At 39.3% G+C, this 12,624-nt stretch overlaps 1 protein-coding gene across 4 annotated transcripts in view; it reads left to right on the top strand.

Annotated features, from left to right (window-relative positions):
* Window positions 1-12,624, top strand: part of OLFM2 (olfactomedin 2) — a 259,829-nt gene that overhangs the window by 211,830 nt on the left and 35,375 nt on the right. For 3 of the 4 annotated variants that reach the window (XM_087925520.1, XM_026713833.2, XM_087925521.1), the window contains one exon: window positions 2,591-2,749. In XM_087925520.1, the coding sequence (XP_087781646.1) occupies window positions 2,591-2,749 (159 nt within the window). The remainder of the gene's footprint in view (window positions 1-2,590; window positions 2,750-12,624) is intronic. The other variant, XM_026713834.2, reaches the window with a different exon arrangement.

The raw sequence follows: 12,624 nt of genomic DNA on the forward strand, positions 1-12,624 counted from the left end.
TGTTAAGCCAGACTAAGCCAATAATCACTATAGAGGTCAAAAACTGTACCCAAACTCATTCCCAGGGCCTCAATTGAAATCATCCAATACCAAAAGGCCAAGGGACTCAAGAAACCAGTCTTACTGGCTAGGAGAAGGACCTTCTTAGACAGCAGTATCCTTTACCTTGTCCCTGTGGCCCAACTTAACAGATAGGTAGATATTTATAACTGCCACCTCAGGAGCAGAGTCCCTAGGATTAGGCAAAGGGAAAAGAGAGAGATAGATTGTTGTACTTTTAAGAATATGCAATATTACTGCAAACTCTGATAGATAAATGAAGAAAATGGCTGTGAAGGCATTTTATAAACAAGTACTGTTGTAGGAAGGTGGGAGAAAGGAAAATTAGGTAGGATTATTTGATGGGAGAATAAGAAAACAGTGTTCAGTAGATAAAGTGCTGTATGGAGTTTTATCAGTTCTGTGCAAACAAAACCTTGTGGTCTACCAATCAGCAACAGCAATGTTATATCAAGAAATACTGGCTGAATTCCTGCAAAGCTTTTAACCAGGTCAGGTATTGATTTAGCAGGTGCATTTGCACAATATGCTAACTTTGGTTGATATTTATCTTGATTAGGATATTGTGGCTCAGTAGGCTGTGAAGGCTACCTCTTATCTTGAAAAATGTTTAGATTTATTCATTATTGTAGTTTGGATAGAAAGAAAACTAAAATAGTCATAATATATGACTTAGAAAAACATGCACCGCATGTATTTATTACCTTAGTATAAACTCCATAAAAGGGATCATAAATGCAAATTCTAGAAGTCATCTCCATCAGCCATTTAGTCATGTCCGACCCTTGACCACTCTAGGGATCAGCTCTCTTCCTGCCTGTTCTGTTCTGCTTTGTTCTATTCTCCAATTCTAGAAGTATAAAAAAAATTACTGCTCCCTGGAGAATGTCCTGGAGATATAGTGTGCCCAAATCTGAGTGTGGTCCTTAGATTTTTGTCAGGTGCAAAAGACCACATCCATACATGAAGGCCCAATTAAACTGATTTATTGCTAAATGTCCTATGCACAGGAATCTATTTAGCTAATAGTCAGCACCCACTTGGAGTTAGATAAGGGTTAACAATTCAAGGGGAGGTAGACTTAGTCTAATTATGGCTATGTCGAGATTCTAGACTGTTGCTTCATATGGCTATGTAGGGATTCTAAACTGTTGCCTCTCTTAACTCTGCCCCCAGGTTCTGTCACCCCTTCTTCTATAGAGGTTACATATTGCAGTCATAGCTGTCATGCCCAAAACCAAGAATGACACCTGGTGATTCTTCCAAGCTGAGTTCTTTATTGATTCACACTTTTAGACAAAATCTTATCAGACTGAAGTCTCCATTTGCAACTGCAATATACTCTATGAACTATAAGAAAGGGCCTATCTTCACCCTCTTTCTCCCACACATAAAATCTGGAGTGAGTTGCCTCTTTTCTGGAATTCACCCCTTCGTACATTTCATTACAATAGTTAATCCCAAAAGGATATAGAAAACACATAATGCTACCAGCATAGCATGGTCATCCAAACAGAAAGCATGACTGGATGGACTAAGTTGACTTTATTATAAAGGAAAACCTTTCAAATTTAAAAGAGCATTACTCCCCCGTTCCCTTTGTAGCTGAAGAAGCTAAATTTCAATTCCTTCTGAGATATATGCCATGCCTACATTCCTTCTGTAGGATAAAACTACCTCTTAAATGACCATTCCCCTGATTGTCCCTCTTCCTCCTTTCTCCCAAGGTCATTCCCATATATTATTACAAAAATGGAAACCATGGTTAGTGATGCTGCATATATCCTCCTGTAAAAAGGCAATGATGATAAGGAATTGGGGTATGCACAAAATGAAAAAAAAAAAGTTTCACTTCAAGTTTGGAACAAAGATTCACCCAGAACATTGCAATTTGTTTACCTTCCAGTGCCTATGCTTTTGTTTGGAGCCAAATCTGGATCATATTTTGCCCTAGAGGATGGAAGCGGGGGACTCCTTCCTAAATATGTCTCTTTCCTTCAAAGGCAAATGTTTAAAGAAGCATTGTCTTCCCTTTCTCCACTTTTCATCAGTATTCAGCTCCATCTGGTTCTATTATCATCCATATTTCACGGGTGCAAAGCAGGCAAAAGGAGCTGGAATTCCAGCTGGTGCTGCAGACGGCAGGTTTCAACTAAGGTCCCAGAGGAAGATGCTTCACTGTGAGCTTATTGAACCAGGAATATGAAACAATCTGGTCTGTAAAACTAGTGGGGGATGGTCTGAAAAAAACATAGTGGAAGGATCCTGCTTGATTCTGCCTATTTGCCTGCTGTGGATTGGTCCCAAGTAGGACATCTGTCATTAAGTTAAGGGAAAATCATCAGTATATTTGCTCCAAAATTATTGGGTTCAAAAATGGCCCTTCATCCATTACCATGCAAAATTCCTTTGAGGAAGAGAGTTGTCTGAGTTCTTGGGTTATTACTGGCTTTCTTTATCCTATAAAATGATCCATACTATTAGTTGAAGGATCTTGCCAATCTAACATTGGTATTCTTTTTCCATTGAGCAGGTACAAAACATCTCCCAATCCATGGAAGTGCTGGATCTTCGGACCTACCGGGATTTGCAATATGTCCGTAATACAGAATCGTTGATGAAAGGACTGGATTCTAGGCTGAAAGTGGCCACTGAGGGTCAAAAAAATCTGAATGTCAAAGGTTTCCAGGTAACTCTTTGCATGTCTCCCACACCTGCCATTGCAAGTAGAGGGGAAAAATTTTCTGCAGAATCAGTGCAAATCTGTCTGCTGTTTTCATAACTCTTCATTTTGTGTCGCAGGTTTAATTCAACTCCAGTTTCACGTGCATTTTTCTATTTATTTCTTTTATTAAAATTACTTTTTTTTTAAACTCTGGACTGCACTCTTGCAAACATTGTTTCCTTAATATTAATTATCCTTGTGTACAGTTTGCTGTGACTGCATGCATTCCTATGCTTAATTTTTTTGAGATGCAAAACATGGGACAAAGTCAGTGGTGGGCTTCTGCTGGTTTGGACTGGTTCTAGTGATCCGGTAGTTCTGACCATCAGCTGGCCCTGTCCACCTGCACCCGCCCTATCCTATCCTATATTTCCGTCTTTCTGGCTCAGCTGATTTGCGCGGCACAGCTGATTTCCATGCCTCAGCTGTTCTACTTATTGGGGCTGTCCTAGAAGGTAAATAGTTGAGCTTCAAATTGCTGTATTTTGAACCCTGCATTCACTCACAGAACCAGTTGTTAAACCAGTTGCAGACCACCACTGGGCAAAGTTCTAGAAAGTATACATTTTGATATTTACTGCACCCTGGTTCTTAGTGTAGTTGGAAAGATGTCAGTTTATAGCATAAATATTTCAGTGAATTTAATGTACCCTTACTGAGGAATTTAATTATGATGGTTAATAATACTGTTTAGATGACAATCTCCATGGCATTCAGTTTTAGGCCAAGCTGATTTCTGTTTAAAAATAAACTTTTGTTTATAGAGAAGTGATAACTGGGATTAGATACCTGGCAAGAAAGATTTTGCCTGGTTTTTGCCATTTTGGCATTAAGACAAAGGTGATCTCAAGAATCGTTTTCAATTACGGATTTGCACATAGTTAAATGTAATTCATAAGGATTGAAAGGAAAGAAGCTGTCTTGTACTTATTAACTGTCCTTGATCACATCCATCTTCATGATCAAGTGATTATTCAGGGGGAAAAATCATTTGGGGCATGGAGCAGATGGGAAGGAGAAATGAAATGCTAATCAGTGTGCAGTTAATATCAGTTAGGAGTGCCAGTAGCATTCAAAGAATGGACTCATTTGCATAACCTTTGCAAAATTGACTAGAGTGTTACTTGCATCCCTAAGAAACCACGATAGATAAAGAAGTAACATTAGGCCAAACAAGAGAAAGGATTTTGCCAATTATAGGGGAGCTGTTTGAGACTAGAATGGGTTGATCTTAACAAGGAAGGAAAGGTTTTGGAAGGTTTTGCTTCAGATAACTTAGGTAAATGCTGAAGATGCTTTGAGGCTGATGTTTCAAGTGCAGCTACTGTATCTTTTCATAGCATTTTAAAGTAATCTCGATAATATCTCCCATTTGTAACCTCCCATTGCTTCTTCATTTTCTCTCTCTTTCTCTCTCTTTCCCCCAAAATAAAAATGGCTAAGTGTAAAAAAAAAACAGGTTAGGTGCACAATGCCCATTGATTTGTGGTATGCAGAGACCGAAGTCTGAAAGAACTCCTAGGGAATATTAGGCAGGATTATTGATTGTAGATTACAGCATTTATAACCCATTTTTGTACCATTTTTATACCAATTGAAAACAAGAGTGCTTGCTCTACAGACTATGGGCCTTCTTATAACATATTGGAAAAATGGACAGTTCTCAACGTATGCACAAGATTGAGCCCCAAATTTCTCCTGTTAAGACATTTGTTAAGTGAGTTTTGCCCCATTTTACGACTTTGCTTGCCACAATTGTTAAATGAATCACTGCAATTGATAAGTTAGTAACCTGGTTGTTAAGTGAATCTGGCTTCCCCATTGATTTTGCTTGTCAGAAGGTCGCAAAAGGTGACCACATGACTTCGGGACACAACAACAGTCTTAAGTATGAAGCTGTTGCCAAGTATCTGAACTTTGATCACATGGTCATGGGAATGTAGCAAAGGTGGTAACATTGAAAAACGGTCATAAGTCAATTTTTTTCAGTGCTGTTGTAACACTGACTGGTCACTAAATGAACTGTTGTAAGTTGAGGGCTACCTGTATAGGGCAGCTTCTTGGCATATCAAGGCAATATGAATTAATTAGGATCTTATCTCTCTTTTTTAATGGGATATGTTACCTAGAGTGAGCAGACTCATTTGCACTGGAAGTGGGAGATAGAAATTCCCCTTTGGAACGCTTCTGTTATGTTTCTGAGAATTGATTTTGGAGAGAATAAGATTGGGTTCTGAGGAAACTATACTTAGTCTATGAACGTAAATCTACTGAAGCAGATGAAGCTTGTTTTACAGATGTGCAGCCTGAGTTCCTAGGGCTGGATTGGGCCTCTGAAAAACTTGGGTGCAGCTTCTGAAAGATCTGCAAAAGTAGTCGTCAAAGTTTAATTTTTAATATGCCCAAGGGAAAAGAGGTGAATTACATGAACAGGAAATCAAATATCAAGTATATTTAATTTTAATTAAGTGGAAATTTAATCCCTGTCTTTTTTTTACCCCTGGTGATCATCCTCTACTTGTGGGTGTATGTCCCACCCCACCCCCATTAGCACACCTTTGGAAAGCCAAATGCATCCTTTGGCACAGAAAACATTCTATATCCCAGCTATGTTCAGCTTTGGGGCTGCCTGATTTTGTGGTAATGTATTATATGGTTTAACAATATCTGTGTGGCAGAATGCCACATGCAGAAATTCTCTGATTTCTGTATACATTATACATATGTTAATACCCCCCCCCCCAAAAAAAAATGTCAATGAATTCTTTAAAGAATGCATTTGTACTTGCTCTCAAATATCTGATTGGCCATAATGGGGCAAGGCAATCACATCTATTGCCCAATTAGGACTCTTTTCCAGCAGCCCAGAAAATGGAATCTGTATGCTTAAACCTATCTCGCAGGTGCACACGCTAGAAATGAGTCCTGAAGGAGGAGAGATTGGAAGAAAGAACATTCTGCTCGTCGTGTATATGGAACATCAGAAATTCATACATAGACAGTGAATTTCCGCTCACAGGGAATAAAGCTGCCGATTTATTAGTTTGATTTTCTCAGGCAAAGCCAGATGATGTAACAGCCTGAAGTCCATTGCCCAGATCTTCATTCTTTATTTAAACATGCCCAAAGTTTTCATCTCAGAAATTTGTTTATTTATGTATATATGTATGTATGTATGTATGTATGTATGTGTTTGTTTGTTTGTTTGTTTGTTTGTTTATTTGGCCTATGGCATCTCAGAAATGATCTACAATCATGCAAGGGAGGATTTCAGGAACTGAAACTAAATTCTAATCCTATTAACGCTTTTATTTTCTTTCCACGGGACAGCCTGTTCTCTGCACTAGCATCCTTGTACTGATTTTTTTTCTTCTACAGCCATAGGTGAAGGGCCAGATCAAAGGAGACTACTTTTCTACACAGAAAACTAGTTTTCGCTTAAATTTCAGGAGGATCTTAATGGTATGAAGCTTATAAAAGCAAATGTGTTAAACCGGTAGTAGAGATCGGAGTTGGAGGTAGTCCCTCTCTCCATACATTGCAAAAGCATGCTTTACTGAACTATCATCTTTGATCACTTGAGTAACATTGGAAGAAATAACAGGGAAGGGAGATTTACTCTCTTCTTTCTATGGGTCCCCCACTGCCCATTGCTTGGGCCAGGGAGCTAGATGGGGATTGAAGAGTCAGATGGAGATTTCCTGTAGGTTGAATCTAGTCTTTAGGCTGAAAGCCCACCACTTCTAAATCCAGAAGTTAGGAATCATATCTGGAAAACATTACGAATAAGGAAGGAATTAGCCAGATTCATGAGCAGGAAAATAATTCTTTTTCAGATGATTATTTTAGGATACTTTTTCTATCCCCCACAGTTGAGCTGTTGATATGCAAGGCATTTGGAGATGTTCAGATCCTGCGGATTTATTCCCCAGAGAGGCAGAAATCTTACGGCCTTTCCTTGATGTGAAATACAACTGAAGGAGATGTAGGCGTGAGCTGCATGGCCTTGGATTTGACAGCTGCAAAAGACAAGACATTGATTAAACATTGGAGCTCTAGCAGACAGTTGGGCTAGTTTTAATGTCAGCATGCAGGTGGTGAGTCTCAGACACCACTGGGCAATGCAGCAGAGGAGGATGACTGAGAAATAGGGAACTTTGAGACGATTTGGGACAAGTGGAGGGCCTAAGCGTGCTTCATTCCTACCAAACAGCTGCTCAAAGGTCATTTGAACTATTGCAAGGGAGGCAATTGCTGAAGCCCCAAAATAAAGCTATTCAGGAGATGGAGCAGTGATGTCAGTTCAATAGGAAATAATCTCTCTGGGAACTAAAGGCAGGGAGAGGAAATAAGAGAAGCTCAATGGCCATTTCAAGGAACAGTTAAATAATTCAAGTGCTAATGATTGTGCAACATCACTCTGTCATTATCTTGAACATCTGAAAGAAACTGGTGATTTGCAGACAAGAGGTGTTAAATGAGAATGAGAGCACATATATGCTATAAGTTGAGCCATCTCCTTTTTAAATAGCAGAGTGGCCCTATCAGCAATTATCCAATGGAGAGCAATTTAACACATTTGTCTGACTCTTTGAGCGCATCATCGTTTGAGCACTATGGAGAGCAGAATTTGGGAGAACCTGGCGGGATTAAGTTCCACATTCATTAGTGAGGTCAGAAGAAGAGAAAGGGAAGTTTATTGAAAAATGGTGAAGGGCGCCGTCACTGTAGTCTATCAGGTTCATTCTCTAGAATCACCTGATAAGGCTGAAAATCTCTTCTGCTCAAGATATTGTCACTAACCAGTGGCAATCAATTGTGGAAAGTCCTGGGCTAGATGGACCATAACTGCAAGTTTAGTTTAGGATAAAGCAGCATGCCAAATGTTGGAGTAATTAACAGCAGATTGAAGAACAGAAAATTATTCCAGATTCTCATGAAACATCTCCCCAGTTTGGGTTTGGCTGTGTTTCAGAGTTAGAAGCAACACATTAGGAACCGTCTATTGTTTCAGGGTTGTTATTTTTCTTATTGCTAAATTCTGTTTCAGTGCATATTGTATGTGCTCAGTTTACAACAATTTCTATTCCTTCATGTCTTTTCCATTAGCACTTCAACATTACCAAACCGATGTGAAAAAGGCAGTGCTAATTATCAGTGGATAATTATCCATTATAAATAAAACAAGGGTGGAAAACTTGTGATCCTCCAAATAATGTCAAGCTATAACTTCAAGTATCCCCCCCTGTTGATGATGCTGATTTGAACTTCTGACAACCTCAGTTAAGCAGTTTGTGATAACCACAGGCTATCATTGGAGGACATTTCTGTATATGTCTATTATTGTGCCAAAAGTTGAGGGATATGTGGGCATGCCACTTGTATCAATTCAGGAAAAAATAGACAGGCTATACTGTGTTGGGTGCACTTCAACTCCCAGAATTCTTAGCAATGGCCATGCTGGTTGAGAACTCTGAGAATTGAAATTCATATGTGGGAAGGTTGTTGAACCCAAGGAAGACTAGCAGAGTTTGCGAGAGATAAAATTGAGATGATTTGTTTACCAGTGTGATTCCCTGGCCAAAAAAAAAAAAATTGGTACAAGATCCTTATGTATTCAGATCTCGCTGTTACTTAATGAATCTTAGAACTTCTTTGTGCATCCTATGAAGGCCAAACACAGATCAGAAGCTTGACAATGCATCCTATGGGAGCTGCAATATTGTTACATCTGGTAACCCTTAATGCATTTTTGTGGATACCCAGGACTGAAATGTTAATGTTTTGTGGATTTATTATTGTGGGATATGGGGAAAAGAAAAGCAGAAAAGATTTTTCTACTTTCTTTTCTTCACTTCCTATTTTCTTTTTATTTATTTTTAATTTGTATTAGTTTTATAATCACTGTACTCTAATTATAACCCTTAATAAAAATCACTATTTAAAAAGGGAGAATTGCTGAATTTTGGTAAATGTACCTGCTATTTACAATTTGCATTTTTTAGAGTACTGCCGTCTTGCCAGGGCCAAACTCTCACTTAACAAAAGGATTGGGGGAGGGGGGGGAGCTATAGAAGCTATGGCAACATGCGGCTTTACTATATTTGGAAATAATCTAATCCAGCTTTTCAAAAGGACCTAAGGAACCCTTGGCTCATCACATTTGTACGACTGACATACATAGAGTATCATCTGAATCATTGAAGTGACTCTTGACTTTTAGAAGTATGTGAGTACTGACTTTCTGCATTGAAAGGTCTTTTTACAACGAGTAGGATCTGAAGTGGCTATAGTGCTTTCAGGCTGGCCTTCCCCTAGAGTGGGAGAATATGCTGAGGAAGGTGAGTTGGTAAATTGATTGCTTTGCTTTAAAAATGGTTAATATGTTGAAGAAGGTGAGCTGCTAAATTGATTGCTTTGCCTTAGAAAGGGTTGCTCTTGGTAATCTCAGTTTGCAGAGCTGACTCATGAATCAGCCAAGGGAATATCATCTCTGCAATTAAAACCCAAGCAAATCAACACGAGCCCTTTCTCCCCTCCCTCCAGGCACCTGCAGGGAGAGGTTGGCATTGCTGATAAATGAGCACAGACCATCCACATTCTGGGCCTTTTGCCATTCAATTACCTTTCCTGGTAATTTTTCAAGTCTAGCCAGGGTGATTACAGCCATTTGCTGAGAATAATGGGCATCTGGTTTATGCTTGGTTGAGAGGGGAGTAGCGAGCTAGAGTGTCCTAATGACAGCTGAGAGAGAGTTGGCTGCTCAGAAAGTCTCTTGATTAAACCCCAGGCTGCCAGAATCTATATTCCCCTCCATTTATGTCTGCCATTCTGTGTTACATTTGATTGCATGCAAGGCTATGATCAGTTCAGGGTGAGCCCTTAAAGTAGGCTATCAGGAAGAGAGAAGGAAAGGCAAGTTTCCTGTGTCACTAGACGATAGTTAAGGTAGCAGTCTCAGGATATCCAACCATCTGAAGATTTGAGCAACGTGGTTAACATTTAACCATTCTTCTGTTCCTTGATCAGCTTTTCCTTGCTCAGTTGGCTTCCAGCTTTCACTCCTTACATTAGAGGTAACCCATAGTCCACATACTGTCACCATCTTAATTGGGGTCCTCATGGGCTCCTGGAGTGGGTAGGACCTTTTTATGTTAGGGAGCTGGGGGTGGTGGTGGGTGGGTTATTTATTAATTAATCAAATTTATAAGGCTGCCCATCTCACAAAAAATGAGGCTGAGTAGTGCACAACAATCAAATATAAAAATATACAAGAGCAATCATTATAAAAATATTAAAAAAAACATTATTAGGAATTAAAATATTATTAAAAAATTTAAATGTACAAACCACAAGCCATGGGGAGAGTGAATATATGAAACACAATGGAGCCATCTAAGGATGTCTCTGATTCCCTGAGACCTCCAGGCTGATGACTTTAAGTTCAGACGGATTCTTCCCAAATGCTCAATGAGTATTCCAACTAACACCCTCCAGTGATGTTTTGGTATTACTAGCCATGCATCTAGTCAGGTAGGGCATTAAGGCAGAGTAATTTCTTCTAGGTTGGAAACAATGGGTTATACTCATTCCATATAAACTCCTTAAGACAATAGGTCTCATATCTCCATCAGTAATCAGTTCCTGTTAAACCCATATCAATAAGATGCTATCATGACTAAATTAAAATTTAAGTCTGGATCAATCTTTGGAATATAAACACTCCTACACCACTTTTTAATTATTACAGAAGGAGTAACAGCTAACAATCCATTCCTATACACTTGCTCAAAACATTCACTATCTCTGTCAGATTTCCAGACCAATTCTAAATAAATTAAAATATCGAAAAGTTTTGTACATCAAGTCATTCCAACAGTATCCTTCCCTTCATAGAAAGTTCTCTGAACAAGAAGCGTTAGGAATGTAACATGTTGCCTCTGAAGCCCAAATGTTTGGCTATCCTCTGGCAATCTTTAGCAAGTACACTTACACAAGGATCTGCTGTGGCATTGTGAGTCACAAATGGTCAAGCAGCTTGCTCACATAGCCAGACTGACAAAACCAAAAAGTATTCAACCCCAAAAGATAGGAGGAAGCCAGTTAACTCAAACTGACCTGTGATAACTGATAACTACTGATACTTAACTTAGTGTGATTATAAATTATTTTTTCCTGCCAAATGTGATGTACACAGGTCAATTCAATTTTCTCTAATATAAGTTGCAGGCTGCTTATCTAGCATGCTCCTCCGTATCATGCTATCAAGCTGTTAATTAGCTCACACTTTAAACATTTAGCTATGGGAGGAGTGGAAGACAGATTCATGACCCTGACTTTCAGGCTGCAATCTATTTATATTCAAGGTTTTAGTTATCCTAGGCTGGCTGGTGTGCATGTACACGAGCAGATACATACATCCAGGTGTGTTCCTTCTCATTACAATAAGTAGTTACACTCCACAGAAAGACAACGAAGGTCCTGTCTGAAGGTGCAAGTGCCTATGGTAGCCTTCCCTGATTTAGTACCTTCCACAAAGCTGGAGTACCTTCCACAAACACAAAGCTGTGTTTTTGCACCCCCAACATATCAGGTGCCACCATGTTGGAGAAGACTGGCCTCAACGTTTGTCTTAAGGTATATTAATTAAATCATCTCTGAAAAGGTTACATCTACTGTCCAAAAATCCTGGGAAGTAAAGATGCTTCCTGAGTCCTGGAGAACATTCCAGAACCTATTGTAAGAAGCATGGCATATTGTTTGGGAGGCAGAGAGCCAAATTATTTTCTAATGGAAACAATATTCCCCCCAAATCAAAATAGTTCCTAGCTAATAGTACAAATGCCATTTCACTAAACTCCAAAAATTACATACACATACACACTTTATGATTAGGTCAAATATCAGGAATGGACAGCTTATGGAATACAAGTGGCCCTAACAGTTATTTTGTGGTTCTCCAAAGCACTCAAGTTAGCATGATCAAAATTCAAAGGTAAAAATGGCTGATTTCAACTGTATTATGTTTTTCTGGTGTATATGTTGGAATCGAAAAAGGGATAAAATTTGTGTGTGTGTGTGTGTATATACATGTATGTATATGTGTGTGTGTGTGTGTGTGTGTGTGTGTGTGTGTGTGTGTATACATATTCCCACGTCATTGTAGTTGTGCTTTTAAAGTTGTAACAACGTTTTGGCAAAATCTCATCTGCCATCATCAGGCTTCTGTATTGTGTTCGTCTGTATTGTGTTCGTCAGAAGCCTGATGATGGCAAATGAGATTCTGCCGAAACGTTGCTACAACTTTAAAAGCACAGCTACAATGACATGGGAAAATACCCAAACAAAGCTGAATACCATACATGTAAGTACCTTCACGGGTGCAGGTATGCAGGTTTTGGCATGTTCGGGTCTTGGCTCATGTAAGATTGAGAGTATCTTGGCAACGTTTCGATGAGATCCCACTCGCCATCTTCAGGCTGGTGCTTTCGGCTTCATGCTTCTGCGAGCAAAGCCTGATTGGAGCTGCTGTCTCTCTATAAATAACCTATACATGGAACACTTTGAAACCAATGCTCTAGACAAACCCGAACACAAACCCAAACTCTGGCTTAGATATGTAGATGACACTTTCATAATTTGGCCACACAGGAAAGAAAAACTGGACAACTGCCTCACACATCTCAACAGCCTACACCCCAAAATACAATTCACCATGGAAACAGAAGCCAACAGCCAACTTCCGTTCCTGGACGTCCTAATTTACAAAAAACCAATGGCTCCCTAGGACACACCATCCACCGGAAGAAAACACACACCAACTGCTACTTAAACGTACA

This window comes from Pseudonaja textilis, chromosome 2 (assembly GCF_049901715.1).
Source record: "Pseudonaja textilis isolate UNSWEBS1 chromosome 2, rPseTex1.2, whole genome shotgun sequence".
Classification (NCBI taxonomy): domain Eukaryota; kingdom Metazoa; phylum Chordata; class Lepidosauria; order Squamata; family Elapidae; genus Pseudonaja; species Pseudonaja textilis.